A 19821-nucleotide genomic window follows, 5' to 3' on the forward strand; every position below is an offset into this window, starting at 1 on the left:
AATCACATCTCCTTGTTGAATGAAGTCCTGTCTTTCTTGTGGTTTTAAGCAGAAAACTGCACATTCATAGTATCTCGATCCAACATGTCCTATCTACCCTCTCCCCAGTGGAAGGATATGAGACAGGATATTGCTGACCACTCAGAAGACATGCCTTTCAGAGAGGGAGTCCTTCAAATAAATGGGCTCTGCCCAGGATTCTCAAGCACTAGAGAAGAACTTACAATTCTCCTAGAACTTATAACTCATTTAGGATGTATCTAGGGCTTCCCTGGTGGCTCAGTGGTACAGAATTTGCCTGCCCATACAGGAGACGTGGGTTCAATCCTTAGTTCAGGAAGATTCTCTGGTGGAGGAGATGGCAACCCTTTCCAGTATTCTAACCTGGAAAATCCCATGGACAAAGGAACCTGACAGGCTACAGTCCATGGGGTTAAAAAAGAGTTGGACATGACTTAGCACGTAAGTAACAAGGATGTATCTAAGTCCATGGTGGAGAGATTATGACGACAGTACCTAGCCACTGAGTCTTCAGGATATGCTAGGCGTGCCTCATTAAGTCTAAACTTCAGAAGAACTAGATGACCCAGACACCATTATCTCCGGTGTGTTTATACAGAAGCTAAAGTCAGGACATACACTACTCAGAGACTCAAATCCAGTTCTTTCTTAATGAGTAGTTGGACATGAGAGGCTGTGCTCCAGGGCTGAACGCTTTGGGGAACAGCTGCTCAGAAAAACCTGTAGTCCCATCATCAGTGGAATTTGAATATCCTACAAAACGCTCCCTGTGGTGCCCAGAGTTAAACTTTCCCTCTGGCAACAGGAAGTCACAGACGAAGAAAACTTTGACCATGATCTTTTTTCAGATCTGGCGAAGGTGGGGAAGGGGAAGGATGGTTGATGTGGAAGGTGCAGTGCACGCATGCTCAGTTGTGTCTGACTCCTTGTGACACTTTGCACTGTAACCCACCAGGGTCCTCTGACCAGGGGATCCTCCAGGCAAATACTGGAGTGGTTTACCATCTCCTCCTCCAGGAAATCTTCCTGACCCAGGGATCAAAGCCATGCCTCTTGCTTCTCCTGCCGTGGCAGGCAGATTCTTGACCACTGCACCACCTGGGAAGCCGACACGTGGGATGAAAAGTAGGGAAATAAAATAACAAATCCATATAAATGAGAGGAATTTCTGTGCCAGGGTTCTCTTCCCAGCTCATTGTGAGCCTTGACTACATTAGGAAAATATCTTATCCTCTTTGATCTTCTTTTTCCTCAAATATATTGTGAGGGATTTGGACTAAATGGCCACTTAGTCCCATTAAAATCTTCTCAATCCTAGGATAAGTAGTTTATCTTGAGTTTGTCTTTGATGTAGAACAGCTCAGAAAGAGAGAATTGGGTTAGAGGATGGCTCAGATGGTAAAGAATCTACCTGCAATGCAGGAGACGTGGGTTCGATCCCTGGGTCCAGAAGATCTCCTGGAGAAGGGAATGGTGACCCACTCCAGTATTCTTGCCTGGGAGATCCCATGGACAGAGGAGCCTGGCAGGATACAGTCCATGGGGTCACAGAAGAGTCGGACATGACTAAAGCAACTGACACTCACTCGCAGTTGTTAAAACACCAGGAAAATCTTACCTTCACCAAATAACTCAGCTTCAAAAGGGAAAACAGAGCCACATCATCGTAAAAGATCCCAGAAAGGGTTACACAGGGTATCTCATTCTACAGCAGAAACAGAGAACATGACATAGGAGGGACGGCGGGGCTCCATTCTACCCCATCCATAAACTCTCTCTGTGGTCTCTGTAAGGGATGCCCTGCTGCCTTCTGGCCCACCCATAGCTTGGAATGTTGCAGAACAAGAAAAATGCCAAGAGTCCTCTTCCTAAAGAGCTTAACTTTAACTTGAGTGGGATAGGATGACTGTTGTTCTTTTGCTTCATTGAAGAAAGTTATTTAGATGAGGATTATACAATTTCTGAAGTCTCCAGCGGAAAGGATAACCTCAAACAATTGTTCTGCCTGATGAAGACAGGATGTAGATGCCCCAGGCTGTCCATTGTGTTGTTCTGGAAGTAAGGGCAGTTTCTCAATTCTGCTGCCAACAAGATACACCCATGCCTCTTAGGTAGTCTCAGGAGTACATATTTAGTGCTGTTCATCCTTAGGGATGGAGTTTGAGCTTCCACCTAGGGGAAAAAATCCCTAGAATTTAAAGACCACCCAGAGTGCCTCCATATTATTTACAAAGGACGCCTATGTTGTGAGACTAGAAGTTGAACCCCACATGTTGTCAAAATACATATGGCCCAGCAGGATCAGTTACCCTCAGGTGAAGCAGAGCTGGTAAGGGAAAAAGTACTCAGCTTCATGCCACACAATTTAGTATGTACCATGGAGGAAAAATATAAGAGAAATGTTAACAAAGCAAAATCATGACGTGTATTAGAAGGTGATTAGCTGTGATCTGCCCCATGAATAAAGCAGGGCCATGTTGCAACTTGATTTAGCTGCTGTGTTTCAGAAGAACTCATAATTCATGTTTCAACTGGAGAAATATCTTCAGTGAATGATGCAACATACCGCATTTTTGTTCAGGTGGTTTGACAAGAAGTGAAAGGGAGTTCTGTGAAACTTGAATTGAGATGAGGATCTCAGAGGTGTCTGTGCAGTCCTGATGGTCATAGAGGTGTAGTCACAGTATGTTTGGGTATTTCTTAGTAATGAAATGTTGGAGAATCTGCTTCTTTTGAAGATTTATAATTCTGATAGTCCTCATTTACGTTAGAAAAGAATTGTGGTTAATACTTCAAATACTGCCTATTAAGGACTTCCTTTGTTTGTGTATACAGAAGAGGATACAGTGATCTATTAACTAGGTCATTAGAGATGAAATATATGGGCAAACGTCTCTATTTTTCAAAGATACTGATACTAACCCGCGTATGTTATCATCCGTTGAAGATGCAGCCTTAATATGAAATAGGAGTTGGAAGTAGCGCTTTTCTCATTTGAAAGACTGAAAAATCTTGATCAGAACAAAAATGGCTTAAGGAAAATAGTGAAACTTAAAATCTAAATTTAAAGTAGTCACTTTCTGAAAAAAAAAAAATGAAGTTCATCATGTGGTTAAGTATTGGTCTTCTACACACAGTATTAAAACAAAGAGACTGGACTGAATCAAAACCAATTTATTGGGCAGTGAAATAAAAACTTGGAGTTCCACTGGTTTTACCTTTGGCCTTGTGAGAGGATGGAAGGAGCATCTGGCAGGATGTCAGACCTGTGGGTTACAATTGAGCTGTGCTGGGTGACATGAAATTGACTGAGTCCCTTAATCTCTCTGGTCTTCCTTGTCTTTTGTTCATAAAATTCTGCCTTTGTACTAGATTAGAGGTTTTCAGCCTTTGGTCCTTATAAATGGATGGAGGGCTCTAGATAATGGGATTTCAGGCCACTTTTCCTTCCATCTCAAGTAGAGCAGCCCTGTTTTGGATACCAACATTCTGAAATAGTTTTAGTTTACAGTTAATCAACAGAAAGGAATTCAATTGATCTGTAATGTGCTGGAATTTCCTTTAAAAAAAAAAATGTTTTACCATCTGCCTGTTAATACTCTCAGTTCTTCTCTTGTCTTTAGTTTTTATTGACATCTCTGTCATGGGGCAACTCATCTGAGCAAGTTTATTGAGGGAAACGAGCGCCATAACTAAAGTGCTTGGCACACAGATTGTCAATAACGATCTGATTGTTGAGGGAGTGCTTAGAGAACAGGCTCGGGCATCTGCAAACTAGTCAGGGTCAGCTTTGTGCCACTGAACTGATACACTTTTGGAAACTCATAGTAGCCAAGTTTATCGTGAGCTCGCAAGGTGCCAGGCACTGGGTTAAGCCCTGGACTTTTCTGATGGAATCCTCAAAATCCTGGAAGTGGGTCTCACTATCCATAGTTTCCAGATGAGAATACAGGCTCAGGACGGTTGAACAGCTCATCTGAGACCACAGATTCGCAAAGTACTGGTGGAGCCCCGGGTCTCACCCACACCACAGCTCTAGGGGGGCAGCATGAAGGGTATCCTTATCAAGGTTTTTAGCTTGAGGCTAGCCTCTGTGTTGCTGCTGCTGCTAAGTCACTTCAGTCGTGTCCAACTCTGTGCGACCCCATAGACGGCAGCCCACCAGGCTCCCCCGTCCCTGGGGTTTTCCAGGCAAGAACACTGGAGTGGGTTGCCATTTCCTTCTCCAGTGCATGAAAGTGAAAAGTGAAAGTGAAGTCACTCAGTCGTGTTTGATCCTCAGCGACCCCATGGACTGCAGCCTTCCAGGCTCCTCTTCCTCTGTCCATGGGATTTTCCAGGCAAGAGTACTGCAGTGGGGTGCCATTGCCTTCTCCAGCCTCTGTGTTAATGACTGCTTAGTTCCTGGAGGAATAATGATACTCTTGAGTCACCTTTCTCCCAAGGGATCATCTCTGTTCTCATCACTCTTGTTAGTTGCTTCTAAGTCCTTTCCAAGAGAGATTACAATGTGGGTGGGATTCCTTTGTGGAGAGGATAAGAGAAGTCACTTCTAGCTGGGAGCACAGTGGTTACCCTCTGTGGCCAAGGCCTGCTTAAGGGTCCGTGGATGGGATGACCCAGTGTTCTGGGTCTCAGCAGCTGATACCGCAACTTGAAGTCATCCCGTCGGGCAACTTGTATATGCTTTCCATTCATCAGATCTTTGGGTGCCTGGGTTATATCATTCTGTGATGTGTGAGTGTGAGAGTGTGTGTGCGTGTGTTCCATCACGCTTCCTTTCATCTGTTTACGGTTGAGGAAAGCACTGCTGCTTCATGCACCGGAGCAGATTCCCCATTGCTTTGCTACTGCGTGCATCAGAGAGTGGGCTTGCCCGCTCCGGCTCTGCTCCACTGACCCACACTGTGTTCTCTATATTGTTGCCGTCTCACACACCAATCTTCCACCCAAGATATCTGAGTGGGGATGGACTAAGTCATTGGAAGTGACAGTCACTTAAAAAAAAAAAAAAAAACTGGCACAACACAGGAATTCACGTTCAAAGGAAGCCTTTGGAGAGAGGCAGGTCGCTCCTTTCTCCTTGTGTTCCTAGATGAGACAATTGCCTTTCCCTCAGCCAACTTCTTGCCCACATCCACTGACTTCACTGTGAGGTCCTGCCAAAGGTGGTTTCACTAAGCGGTGCCTGGGGCTTTCACAAAGTGAAGTCACCTCTGCCTGCCAAGCAGGGACTTTCTAGCTAGACAGGGAGGGGGGAGATGCATAGCCTTCTTGCTACTCCTACAGAGGAGGAAGTGGCTGTCATCGGCCTTCCTCAGCTGTGCCTGCGTGCAGCGCCTTCTGCCTGTGGCTAAGAGACCCGTTTCAGAAAGTGTGGCCGAGCTATTGACAAGAAGGGAGATGGTGGACGGCAACTTGGAGAGTTGTTCATTTTGCTGAAGAGGACACTTGAGGCCAGGATGGTTGCTCTACTTGGCTGAATCCATGGTCTTCCCGTCTAGGGCTGTGACTTGGATGGGGCACCAAGGAGCAGTTGGTGGGGGAGCATGATTGCTCTTCATCCAGCTTGAAAGGTTAGTCGTGTTGCCAAATGCTTCCTTCCTTCCCTTAACAGCCCATTCTAAATCAATCTTCCATGAATCCATCAAAATGGCTTTCGGGTAGCGCCTTCACTGTGCTGCTTCCACATCAGCGTCCTCAACCCAGGGAGGCCACTTGCTGGGTTATTCCCCAGACTCTTACTTGAACTTCCTCCCTGAAGTTTGCCTTCCGCCCACTCCAGGGAAAGTGTCCTTTTCTCTCAGCTCGTTTGCCGTTGTGACCATATTTCAGAGCTCTCTTGGCTCGTAGTAGGTGAGCTGGACCACGCCTCAAAGTGCTTTTGTTTCCTCTGAAAGAGGTTGAATCTGGGAAGGGAGTGGGGGGGTGAAAAAATATATGTGGGAACGGTTTAATTGTGTCCATGAGGATTCTCAGTAATTCAGGATGCCAGTGTGTGTTTTCCAGAGCCTAGAGCTGACATAAATAATGTAGCATACCTCGCTCTGTGCAGGCTTGCCGAGGAATGCTGATGGAGAAAGAGCCAAACTGGGATCTAAAGCTCCCAGCTCCCGGCACAGCCTTTAAAATCCTTTTATTGAATAGTAGTTTGGAATCGGCAGCCAGGGCCTTGGCGGGCTGTCTCCACCAGGAAAAGCTGACGGAGGAGTAACCTTGGAGGGAGCCGCCTCGCTGGATTTCAGGAAGACGAGAGTCTGGCGCAGCCTGGCCAGCTCCCATGAATGACTGGTTCATTTCACTCTGTGTTCCTAATCCCAGAAGGAATAGGACAGCTCTGTGAAGTCCCTGAAAGCCTGGTAAGTGTGCAGCTGTTGCTAACAAGATATGACTGGCCCCTCCAACGTAGTTAAAAGCATCTTGCTTTGCCTTTTAGAGCCTCTCGCCTTAATGGTGTAAGAGCCAAATGAGGTTTGCGGGACAGCTAACCCCAAATGAAGTCCTGCGACTTAAGCTCATTGAAAGCCGAAGTCTGTGATGGCGAGAGCCAGAGGGGCCACAAACGCCACAGTTCATTTGCAGGAAGGAAACAAATGTGGCTTTACGTGGGATTTTTACAGGAGGTCTGCCAAGCCAAATATCCAATTGAAGCATTTCCAGATTGTGATTTAAAGTACAACTTAAGCCTTGTCTCGGGTACAAATTATACAAGTGAGGGAAGAGATGGGGGATGAGGAGGATGGCGTAGTGAAATGTTAGAAAGAATTCTCTGTTGTTGATATTAAGGGACAAATTCTGGCCATTCAGTAAAGAAGGATGACTCCTCCTTATACTCTGGGGGTTGAGAGAAGGAACCTCAGGGAACATTTGTGTTTTGTTTTTTTTTTTTTGTCTTTCTTTTTGATTAAGGCATTTGTGGTCTAGAAAGAAGATTAAAGCAGGATCCGTTTCATTTGTTTAGTTTGCCTCACAGACATGAAGCTTCAGAATGGTAAGTGTCAATTATATTCCTACCTGTTGGGGAACTAGCCGGGAGCAGGAGACCTGAGCAAAGATGTGGTACTGCTTCCAGACTATTTTGCAGTTTCTGGCCAGTGATAGGAGCTGGTGTGTCAACAGAGAGAAAGTATAGATATCAAGTTTGGTTGGACTGGAAGGGTCTGTGCAACTTGCCCTTTAAGAGATGGTTCTTTAAAAAAAGAGAGAGAGATGGTTCTTTCTGCTGTTGCTGGTTTGACAATGATGGGACCTTTTTTAAGTGGGTTAAGGTATAACCCACTTAAATTGACTAGAAAAAATGTAAAAATATTCAGACAGTTTCATTCTGGGACATGAGTATTTTTTTTCCTTTTGAAGTTGCTACATAGTTGGTGGGATTTTTCCCCTGTTTAAAAAGTATCATCCAAATGTGTTTTATAAAATAGCATTTGGAAATTTTGCTTGTGGTATGATCCTATGCTTTTAACCATCTTATTGAACTAGTTGGAAAGGAGCGACGTTTTTTGGTCTGAACTTCATTTCACTCTCCCAAAAGTGCCCTTGGTGTGTTTACCTGCTGCTTTAAGGGGTTCCAGCAAGACTTTTATTCAGTTATCACAAGCCCTCTGCGTGGGCCTCTCTGCTTGTGGAAATACATTCCTAAAACAGAGTAGTTGTTTTGTCTTGCTCTTTTTACCTTGTTGGTTTTTGTCATGGTAGAAAAGGACATGAGGCCGGGACAGTTTAACTGAGATTTCTTTAGCCTGAAATCTGTGGTCTTACAGATCTGTTTCAACTGTTTTCTAGCAAGCCTTACATTCTTTAGCCATTCGTGAGCCCGTCTGTGAAATGGGCTTGAGACCTGAGAAAATGTAACACCTCTGCACTCTGGAACTCTCAGTCATGGTGGTAAATATTTGAAAGGGAAAAATTGTAATAGAGAGTTGGCTAAGGGTCTGTCTGCAAGCTGTTCTCTGTGGGCCTGACTTTAGAAATGCTGGAAGCACCTGAAAACTGTCACTTGTTGGTTTTTATTTATAAGCGCATTAGGATAAAGTACGGTTTACGTGGTAACTGCAGAGAGAAATACAATACTCCCGATAAACAAAACTCGGCTTATATAACCAAAAAGTGACCTGGAGGAATGTGAGGGCTTGATAGAAGGCCCCGGTTCTCGGGTGCAGAGTCACAGCTTCATGTTTAATTTAACAAAACATTAAACATTTCATGTTTAATTTAATGAAACATTAGAGCAGTAGGATTTGTCACCTTCATGACAGAATGTCAGAACTCTGGGATAGTTGAAGAATATATGTTCTTTCTGCAGAATTCACATGTGACACTTGGAAATGTTTCACATCCAAAGACCTTTGCTTTATTTAGGGGCCTTTTTCCCCCTCTGAGCGACACCAAAAAAGCAAAAATGCAAGTAAAACAACAAAAACAGCACCACATTAGGCATGCACTACTAGTCTAGCTAATTTTAGGGGGGCTATTAGCAGGTGTTTAGGCAAATCTATTAACATTTAGCATCAGCACAAATGCAATCACATTTCTTCTTCTTGTGCTTCTGACAAAATGAGCACAAGGATCTCCAGGACAACAAAAGAATGGATATTGCAGTCTCATTTGTTATGTAGTAAACTTTTTATTTAACCCACTTGGATTTTTTTTTTTTTTTAATGAGCTATTTAAGAAAGTGGAATGTGATATTTGGGGAAAATTGAAGGTAATGTATCTGTTTGATAAAGATTGTTACCAGTGAGAAAGAAGAAATCCTTGGTATGGCATTGCTTGCCAGTACATTTTTTTTTCCCTCTTCTTAGTGGGAAAAATGTGGTTGGTAGTTGATAATGCTACTTTGCCTTTGGCTTGTGATGGAAGATTTTCCTTTTTGTATTTCCAAGTGCAAAAATATAGATATGCCCTACCTCCCTGTCCAAATTCGTGAGGCTCTGTTTTCCTCTCATGCTTTCAATGTTTAGTTTCTTTCAGTAGAAAAGAAGACTTTATATTTGAGCCATGAAGATGATTAGCAATTCATAAAACATATGTGAGAACGTACAGATGTGTGTTTACACACACATGCATACATATACATATGCACACAGCATACAGACATACAAAAGCCTCCCCCCAGATTCTGCCTCCATTCCTTTGAATTATCCCTTGCCCCATTTCTGGAGTGTTTTTATCCAACACGACCAGCACAGAATTTTGCGAGTATGGTATCTGGCTTTGTGATGGCAGGAGTATGAATACCTCTCCGTGTTATTATAGACTCAGTCTGAATGTGTGTGCTTCCTTGCATGCCTTGAAGTGGCTGAGACCAGATGCTTCAGCGAGAGATGTCATATTAATGCAATTCAGAGGAGCATATGGCAAGAGAAAAATCGTTACGACAGTGACTGACCTAAAGAGCAAGTAGCATTTTTAACCTTAAAAAAAAAAATTGTTTTAACCCTCTCCTAAGTAGCAGCAGATACTTTCTTGAGTTGATTTTTCTTTTAACTCTCCTGGAGGTTGCATTCAGGATTGGGGGTACAAAGGAATAGCCTGGACTGCTAGGGAGCCCTATTTACTTTGACGTGGGGGCAGAGGGGAAGGCAGGATGGTTGGCCTGTGCTCACTCACCACCCACTCCCCAGGAGGGCCTTTGGGTCCAAGGGCTGAGATCCAGTGGGGTCAGGGGGCAGCTTATCTTTGACTGCCTTGATGACACCCCAACCCCGCCCTGAAGAGCCCCCCAGCTGAGGAGCCTACTGCCTATGTAATCCCTTTCTGACCACTGTCCCATCCCACTGGTGGCTCTCTTCCCTTCAAAGCGCCTCTTTTGAGGCCTGTTTCTGTGCTGGCACTCTGACAGGCACTGGAGGGAAAAGCAAATGAGACGTGGTCCCCATCCTGAAGGAGCTCCCGTCTCATGGGGAAGGGCGGCCAACAGAAATGCAGACTGCATAGTCCTCGGTGCTGAGGAAGGAAAGTCTTGAACGGCCACAGGCACCAGATGGGTGCAGAGGAAGAAGGTCAGGAAACAGGAAAGGCTTGGTAGAGGCCGTTGATCAAGAGAAGTAGCCCAGAAGCTTCCCTTGGAAGATGTGGGGTGGGGTCTTGTGGGCCCTGAAAATGGCCAGTCGTGGGCTTCCCTGGTGACTCAGATGGTAAAGAATCTGCCTGCAGTGCAGGAGGCAGGGTTCGATCACTGAGTCAGGAAGATCCCCTGGAGGAGGGAATGGCAACCCACTTCAGTATTCTTGCCTGGTGGACGACAGCCCATGGGGTTGCAGAGAGTCAGACATGACTGAGTGGCTTTCACTTTCCCTTTGGCAGATCACTTCAGGTGCTCAGTTCAGGAAGGCAGGTACACAGGGCACGATGAAGGCAAAGGATTGGACTAGATGGGTGGTGGAGCCCTCGTGGTTATTGGCTTTCCATACCCTCCAGTCTGGGCCACTCTCTTAAAAGTGTAAAGCAGCCAGACTGTTCGTAGCAGTAAGCACAGTGAAGGCCAGACACTGGGCATTAGGAGAGAACTCCTGAGCTTTGCAATTTCCATTCCTAATTCAACTTAAAAAAAAAAAAAAAAATTGCACCGGCTGCCACCATGTGAACCAAACAATTAAATGCAAAGGTCCCAGATGGAGCCTCGGGGCTGCTAGCTGGCATCCTCCACATGTGGACAAGAGGATGTCTACAAAGAGATTTCACCCTCCGGCTCAAATCCAACTAGCTTTCGATCTAAAAGGAGTTTAGAGAGACGTGTTTCCATATACATAAACAGTGTGTTTCGAGACACAGTGTCTCCAAAATTCTCTAACTTTCAAGTGCTCTCACTTGAAATTCTGGTTGTGGGGCAGAGGGTCAAAATACATATATCTATGTTTACCTGTGCTTTGCAGGTATTTATATAGTAGTGGGTGTGTGCAGTTTCCTTCACGGAGTCAAAGCTCCTGGAGGTGGAATCAGAAATCTGGGTTGAAATGCCGACCTCATGAATAAAGACATACACAGTCAGCCTGTCTCAGCTAATGAGGGCCTTTGTGTTTAGCCCATGGAGAAGGAAATGGCAACCCACTCCAGTATTCTTGTCTGAAGAATCCCATGGACAGAGGAGCCTGGCGGGCCACAGTCCAGGGGATTGCAGAGTCGGACCCAACTGAGCACGCACACATGTGCTTAGCCCATGCTATAGGAGGTTTGGGGGCATTTTTCCTTTGTATTCAATTTTTTGTATCTTCTCATCAGCAGCAGAACTCTCTACCCTCCAGTCATGGCAGAAAAGCTCCCGCTGCTGTTAGAGAGTCCTCGCGGGTTCTGTGTTATCTTTTGAGAATGCAGCCCCCACTGAGTGAGGTGGTGGGAAGGAGGCTGCCAGCGATTGCCTTGACCTTGACTCCCTGCTACCACTTGACCTGCATCTGGCCCCAGGTTGGGATGCGTGCCAGTCTGTCGGCTGTGCATCACAGGAGAGACCAGCCAGAGGAGCCCATCCATCATCCCGCAGGCTCTGCCTCCCGAATTGTCAGGGCTCCCGGGGTGTTAAGAGCTGGGCCAGCGATGAGCGACCCAGGCCTGGGCCCTGGCTCTCTGGCTGCTTTTAAGGATGGGTGCTGACATGTGAATTTTTTCGAGTGACTGACCCCTCCCTGCCCTAATTTATCTGTCTGAAGAGTGGAGAGTAATACTTCTCAACTCTGTGAAAATAATAATGATTTTTTTTTTAATTTGACCAATATATCAGCTCAGACCCTAGTCCTGCAAACCAGCCACAACTGCTGTGCATTCCCGGGTTCCCTGGGCTCCTGCTCTCATTTCCGTCCCCAGGCCTGCCACCCAGCGCCCAGAGTCTCAGGGTCCAGCGGCCTGGCCTATCACAGTGCCGGCACGAGTTCCTTTCTCTCCGCTTCATATCAATCCACTTGTAGAATTTGGCCCCTTTCTCCTGGCACGTACAGAAAAGGCATCACAACCTGGCGAACAAACACAAAGGCAAACACAGTCAGCCGCCCAAGACCTCTGAGCAGAGTACGCTGAAGAATTGCATCTGCAGGCCATAAAATGGACTTTGGAATATTTTATGCCCTCCACGCATTCCAGTATTCTTGCCTGGAGAAGCCCCATGGACAGAGGAGCCTGGCGGGTTACAATCTATGGGGTCGCAAAGAGTCAGAAATTACTGCGAGATAAGCATGTGTGCACGTGCGTGCACACCCACACACACACTCGTGCCCACTCTCCACTTCTTAGGGCTTCCTAGGTTGAGCTAGTGGTAAGGAACCTGCCTGCCAATGCAGGAGACGCAGGAGACATGAGTTCAATCCATGGGTCAGGAAGATGCCCTAGAGAAGGGCAGGACAACCCACTCCAGTATTCTTACCTGAAGAATCCCATGGACAGAGGAGCCTGGAGGACTAGAGTCCATGGGGTCACGAAGAAGTTGTACATGACTGAAGCATTAGCACACACCCCCTTCTTAAACAGTCGCTGAAGCTCTAGGAAGCGAAGTCAATAATGATCTGTCTACCTACTCCACCTGCCCACCAAGCTCCATGCGGTGTCTGTCTCTTTCCTAACTGACCAGAAATTCAGTGTTTCTCCCATTATGCTTATGCAGAGCAGGTCAGCAGTCTTCACCTCTGCCCCCAGAGCCAGTGCCCTTGGCATGATGTTGGCAGACAGAAGCCAGTCTGTTCCTCGCTTGGCCTCTCTCCCTATCTCAGCAGATTCTGCTGGAGGAAGACAGTCAGAGAGAGATTTAGCTCCTTGAAGAGCTGAATAATACCACTTCCCATCACCAAACTCTAAGCCACCAGAAAGGAAAAGCTGTTAGGTTCTTGTTTTAAATAAGAGTTTTTCAGACATAGTGCGTTATGTATTTCATTATGCTTTTCAATGCCCTTCCCCCATGGCCAGTTGATTGACATATTGATTATAGAGGCAGTGTGGCTGAGTAAGAGTCCAGACTCTGATGCTTGGCCCCTTGTGTGACCCTGAGCGAGTTACAGTTCTCTGCTGCGCTGTGCTCAGTCGTGTCTGACTCTTTGCTTCCCCATGGACTATAGACCACCAGACTCCTCTGTCCATGGGATTCTCCAGGCAAGAATACTGGAGTGGGTTGCCATTTCCTCCTCCAAAGTTCTCTGAGCTCCAGGTAACTGAGGGGTCATCTTGGTGTCTCTCTGATCCCTCTTATGTGATTCAGTGAGATGTTATCTCAGAACTGGGCACGTGCAATGGTTGTTTCTTCGGGTGTCTGCATTGATTTTCCTCCAAATTTTATGATGGGATTGTTGCTTTTATTTCCAAAGAAAGAGGAAGAATTTCAGTTGAACTTGGCAGGGCGCTGAGATTCTGGCAGAACACACCCCAGCCCACCACATAGAAATTGACACAAGTTAGGGACGTCCCTCCTGTTCAAGACAGAAGGTGTTGTGGGGGGCAGGGAGGTGGTCCTGCTAGCTTCCTCCATGCAGGCTTTTGGGTTGGTGTCTGTTTCTCTTCAGTCACCATCTTTCCTACTGCTCACAGACCCGAAATGGTTCAGAATAACCGGCCATAGCAGAACTTTTTTTTTTTCCCCAAGCAGAGTATTACCAGAAATGCAAACACTCAAAATTATCTCATTCATCTCTGGTGGCAGAGAATCCAATTGTTCGCTCTTGGTTTGAGTCCTCAGAGGGCGGGGCTGGCAGGGGGGCAAGGACAATTATGGCGACTAAATTTTAATCAACAGTTTCAGTGACAATATTGAATTAAAGAGTTACTAGCTACTAGTTAGAGCACGGCTCAGCTCCTACACGGGCAAATCAGTCATTCTGTGGTGATTAACATCTATTCAGAACAGAGAATGTATTATGGGTACCAAATTATCATAGGAATTAATGCAGTCTTTTTAAAGGGCTTAAAATATGTTAATAAATACAGTATTCCAGCACCTGCAGCTCAAGAAACTAAAGTCATTAAAGATGGATATAATTATATTTATTATTGCAGGGATCTAGGTGGGGGGGGGGAACAGTTTAATGAGCATGAATGAAACAGGGGTTCTTTATTTAAAACTTCTTACCTAAAGAAACTGTTCCCTTTGAGGAACAAGGTATTTCATAGAATTGTTGAATTAGAGAACTATACAAAAGGTGAATTAGAGACAGTAATATTCTAAGTTTGGGGCAATGAACTTCAGAGGTCCGCTGGGGACATGGCAAAACTCTCCACTTCCTTGGCATTGAGCTTGGCATGGGATTCAGCATCCCCCGGCTTCAGTTTCCTCCACCTTCCCATTTATGTTTCACCCAAGAGCCCCAGCCTTTTTGCAGTTTCTAAAACATACCCAGCTCTTGCCCACCCCAGGGCCTTAGCATGTGCTTTTACCTTGGTCTGAGGTTTATTTTATACTATTTTATTAGTACAATGCTAGGCTCCATCCCCAAACAAATTTTCCTTACCAGCTCATTTAATCCTCACAACAGTCTGATGGACTAAATCAATCTCCTTATCAGCTCCATTCTGTAGACAAGGAGATGAGTCAAAAGGAGGTCAAGGGCCTTGCCCTGGGTCTTGCTAACTTGAGGTCTCCTCTTTGCCACCAAGTTTTGTTGCTTCTTTGTGGGGTCGGCCACTACCAGCTCTCAGCTCATATGCTGTCCCTGGCAGCTTAATTTCATTCATTCTCCCCCATGGAACTTTTCAGGATCTAGCTTATCCTCTGCAGCACATATTGTGTTAGTTGCTCAGTTGTGTCTGACTCTTTGTGACCTCATGGACTGTAGCCTGCCAGGCTCCTCTGTTCATGGGATTCTCCAGGCATGAATGCTGGAGTGGGTTGCCCTGCCTTCCCCCAGGGGATCTTCCCAACCCAGGCATCGCACCCAGATCTCCCGCACTGCAGGCAGATTCTTCACTGTCTGAGCCACCGTTAGACGCGTGTGTGTTTTCAGTCGTTCTCATTTTCTGGCACTATCATCATGTCCGTGAAGACAGCAACTGTTCTTGTTTGATGCTCTATCCCCAATCGTATTCAAGTAACTGACATTTAATAAGTACTGAATAAATATTTGTTTAATGGGTCTTTGAATTCATATGTACAGCATTTGCTGTCTGTAGCCAGAATAAATGGTATTTTTAATCTATCTGTCTATCCACATAGATTGACAAATAAGTGAAACAAAATCGTTTTTCAAATTTTCAAAAGGAGAAGGTAACTTTCTTTTTGTGATTAAATCCTTCTTAGTCAATTGATATAAAAATGGCAGCCTAGTATAGCCATGTCAGTATTAAATCTGGGTCTTTAGTAGAGACAAAAAGTTGTAGAACATTTATAGAGATTGATCAGTAAATAATCAGAGAAGCTGAGAGGAGAAGCCACTTGCTCAAGTTAGGGAGGGGGTCAGGACTGGATTCAAGAGCAAACCCTAGTGCTCTTGGCTCATGATCCAGTGTTGTTTCTGCACATCTGCCTTGCTTACACAGTCACCCAAGCTGATAGCATCAAGAGAAACTCATCAGAAACGGAAGAGCACTTAAGACTAACTGTGGCTGCTGCTGAGAATGTTGTATTTGGCAGGTCAGGAGTGGTGGATTGAAGTGCTCTTATTTTCTTAAATCTTGGGGGTGTTGGAGGTGAAAATTAACTGTCTGTCCTCGTGGTGGAATGCATTTGAAATGCTATTTCCTGTTATGAAGTGAAAGAAGAAAAATAAACACACATCATGTGGAATTAGAAATGGAGATCACAATTCTAAACATCACACCCTAGAGGAAGATACCACCTTTGAGAAACTATCTCAGTTCTCTGGTTTGCCAGCTTATAGGGAATATGGTCTGGCTCCTAAAATCCCCAACACCATGAATTTTTTGTTTTTACAATTTAGAAGCCATGGATCACATTGAGAATGTGATTAAACTTTTGGGCCATATGCCCAGAGAAAAGGAATATGGACAAACGTGAGATGTTTTGGAGATTATTTCAGGGAGCTCATGGACACATTTTTGTCCATTTCATAGATCTCTAGAGACCCATGGATTTCGATTTAAGAAGTCCTGGTAGCACAGAATGCATAATAATATTAGTTAATTATAATAGCTAATATTTATTAAGCGCTTATGTGTCAGATACTTGGCTCATTAGATAGATAGGTATGCTTTCTATGTGAATTATGCATATATGTAAATTTTTTATTTAATTCTCAGGGGTCACAGTTGTTCCCATTTTGCAGATGAGGAAGCTGAGAATCAGAAGAAGCTAAATAAGCCAGAAAATATTGGAACCTGGATTAGAACCCAGGTGATTTGATACCATAGCCACATAAAGGCAGGCATAGGACATTTTCATAAAGTAGGCCTTGATCATATTCTATGCAATGCTGTGGTAAATCCCATGGTAGCAGATACATGGTAGAAGATACAGGCTAAATAGAACACCTTTAGAGTGTTGGAATCCCTGAAAGCTCAGTTGGTAAAGAATGAGCAATGCAAGAGACCTGGGTTCAATCCCTAGGTTGGGAAGATGCCCTGGTGAAGAGAAAGGCTACCCACTCCAGTATTCTGGCCTAGACAATTCCATGGACTGTATATCCATGGGATTGCAAAGAGTCAGACATGACTGAGCGACTTTCACTTTCACTTTAGAGTGTCAGTGAAAGCTATGAAGGGCTGGAGACTCCATGCTCCAGGTCTTTCATTTCCTCAGAGAAGCAATCAGAATGGTCTCGGGGTATCTCCTCTTTCCAAGAACTTCCCTCCACCTTCCCACATACTGGGAGACTGGAGTACCAAGGAACTAAATGGATGTTCTTGTGGTTTTATCATTGCCCGTGTTTAGATCGGGGCTTCCCTGGTGGCTCAGACAGTAAAGAATCCACCTGCAATGCAGGAGACCCAGGTTCAATCCCTGGGTTGGGAAGATCCCCTGGAGAAGGGAATGGCTACCCCCCTCCAGTATTCTTGCCTGGAGAATTCCATGGAGCCTGGCGAGCTACAGTCCATGGGGTCACAAAGAGTCGGACATGACTGAGTGGCTAACACATACATATTTAGTTAACTTTCAATTTGATAGTGTCTGTCATCAGATGGGCAGATGGGCCCTGTCTGAATGTGAAGCCATCTTAAGAATATTCAGAACCACTTTACAAGAGGCTATTAGTTTGAGAAGTATTCAATTATTTCTTGCTTTCCTCAGGAGGATAAACAGTGAACCCATTAGAAGTTGCTTGAGAATGTTCCTGTGACCACTTTTTCTTCTTTCTTTTTTGAAGGAAACAAAACGTTATTTTTACTTAGATGTGGATGTCATTTATCAAGTTAGAACTAATAACTTGAATGAATTTGCATATTTCCATTGTTTTATTTTTCATTCATTGGGATTTATCTAGCCATTTCGTTTGTGATTGATGTCCTAAGCACTTGCTTTGGTCTAGGCCCTTGGCTGGGCACTGAGAATAAAGAAGTGAGTCAGATACAGCATGTGGCCTCAAGGAGTCTAGTAGGAGAGCAGGCCGTGTGAACAAATCTGTGTAAGGCGTTGCAGTGTGTAGTACAGCGTGGAAGCAGCTGCCGGAGTAGTTGGTCGACTCGCGTTCAGAAGATTATCACTGGCTACGCGGGCAGGAAAAATGTGTTCCCTAGAATATGGATTCTTAAACTTGAGTAGGCATCAGAAACCCCCAGAGGGCTTGTTAAAACAAGATTAATGGGCCCCAACCTGAGATTCTAATTCCATATGTATGGAGTTGGTCCTCAAATCTGCATTTCTAAGGAAGTTCTCAGATAATGGTAACACTGCTGGTCCAGGGAACACACTTTGAGAACCCCTCTTCTAGCCTTTCCAGAGGACGGATGATATAGAAAATATTCTTTACTGTTTCTATGGTTTTATCCCCTAAGTTAAAAATATTTCATCCTCTTGTTACTGAGTCCAGGTTCACACCACTCACCGCACAACAGGCCAGTAAATTGAGAGACGAGTTGTTGGGGCAAGGAATAAGAACTGTATTCAGAAAGAGCAGACCAAGAAAGACAGTGTCCACTAGAATCATCTTAATGGAGTTAGAATTCAAGCTTCTTTTATACTGAAAGAGGAGGGGTGTGGTTGGTTGGTACAAACTTCTTAGTATCTGAATCCTTTGTTTTTGCAGCTGTTTACAAAGGTCAGGTCCTGATGTTCCTATAAACCTCCAACAAGTCAAATATTATTCTCTATTCTGCAACTTTTTATGTCTAAGAATGGAAAAGTATTATACCTTTAAAGCCAGAGCCTTGAGAATAGGCTCTCCTGTGTATTTTAGACTATTGGTGGCATTCTTAACTTGTAGCAAAAAAACAGTAGGATACAAAGGTTAAAGTAAAAGAAACAGGTCCAGTATGGAGTCATATTTGTTCTTCCCTGTTATACTCTCTCTGTCTTATTTAAGGTTTCCTTATAAAAGTGTATGCTTCTGTTCTCGCCTTTGAAAGTATAGTTCTGTAGTGTTCTCCAAGTTTTCCTTTTTAAGTTCTTGACTTTGACCTCTCATAGGAGGGAACAGTGAGATGCTAAGAGAAATGATAGACCACTTAACACGAATCATGTATAAATTCTAGTGGATGTGAGGGTGTGAGGATGAGTTTCTTATAAAACAGTGGTTAGCACTGAGTCTTACAAAATACTGTGGATGGACAATTAAATAAACAAGGCAGTCAGATTTCAGATCCCCTCCCGTACATCCTCAGGTCATCCCACATCCTATGGGCCCCACATCATGCTCACAGAGAAATGAAAGAGAGAGACAAGCGACCAAGGAACACCCAAAAAAAGTCTTACACGGTGAGAGTATTGCAGGCTTTTCATAAATAGAGTCACGTTTTTGGCCAAATGCAATGGAAAATGTGAACTCGTGTCAGAAAACAATACCCAGTTTCTAGATTAATGATTCTTCCTCTTTTTCTTTATTCTTTTGGCCCATTTTGCACAGCAAATAAGAACCTTGTGGACAGAAAGATCATCATTTGTCAATCCTTTTGCAGCAATTTTCCTAACAGTTCTTTCAGCTCTAAATGCTTTTAAGCATCTGTCAGTAGCATATAATAGCCTTAATGGGAGGGGAAAACAACAACAACAACAGCAACAACTCCTCGTTGCATAAGAATGAACTTAGTGTCTCTCCCCTTCCTGGACACAGTGAAAATGATCATCCGTCCATATGTGGGTTTCCACACGCAGCTGTGCTGTTATTGTTTGTGCGTAGACCTTAAGTTGTCTGTAATTTTTATGTGTGGAGGAATGATGCCAATTGAGACAGAGAATGGACCCCCCCCCCCAAAAAAATTCAGTGTCTCAGTGATGAGACAAGTCAATAAACAGCTTGATTACTAATTCATTCTGGAACAAAAATAATGGCATTCTAAAGTAGAATGACCAAATCCAATAACTAACTGTTTGTCAGGGCAGTAATAATGGTATTTGTATCTCTTTTAATTGGCTTTAACCTTTCCCTTCATGTGTGCAGTATTAAAAAATTAAAGAGGAAAGTATTTAGAGGCATGGATTTACGGCACTGTGTGGATTACATGCTTTTAATGAGGTCAGGACAATAAACCATCTGAGCAGAACCTGCTGCCCAGTGATGAATTACTCCCTTTTACAACAGATAGAAGACAGCCAGTGTGTGGACACACGCATGCTCACAGGCTCATCTGTAGACCAGGTGATGCTCTGCTTCGCTGTTGAGCTAACAGAGTGTTTCCAGTTACAAGGAGGGTCCAGAACTTTTCAAAATACAGAGCTGTAATATACCAGGTGAAAAAGAGAAACTCGCAGACTAGAATGCACAGTGTGTATGTTAGATA

General features: G+C 44.4%; 1 protein-coding gene across 3 annotated transcripts in view; it reads left to right on the plus strand.

Annotated features, from left to right (window-relative positions):
- Positions 1–19821, plus strand: part of TENM2 (teneurin transmembrane protein 2) — a 762206-nt gene that overhangs the window by 266602 nt on the left and 475783 nt on the right. Inside the window, exons 1-2 of one of the 3 annotated variants that reach the window (XM_024995296.2) lie at positions 5951–6380; positions 6931–7012. The exons of the other annotated variants lie outside the window; for them this stretch is intronic. Of the exons in view, the coding sequence (XP_024851064.1) occupies positions 6997–7012 (16 nt within the window). The 5' untranslated portion in view covers positions 5951–6380; positions 6931–6996. Of the gene's footprint in view, positions 1–5950; positions 6381–6930; positions 7013–19821 lie in introns of those variants that run through there. 3 annotated transcript variants of the gene reach the window in all.

The sequence above is a fragment of the Bos taurus genome, chromosome 7 (genome assembly GCF_002263795.3).
Source record: "Bos taurus isolate L1 Dominette 01449 registration number 42190680 breed Hereford chromosome 7, ARS-UCD2.0, whole genome shotgun sequence".
Taxonomy (NCBI): Eukaryota; Metazoa; Chordata; class Mammalia; order Artiodactyla; family Bovidae; genus Bos; species Bos taurus.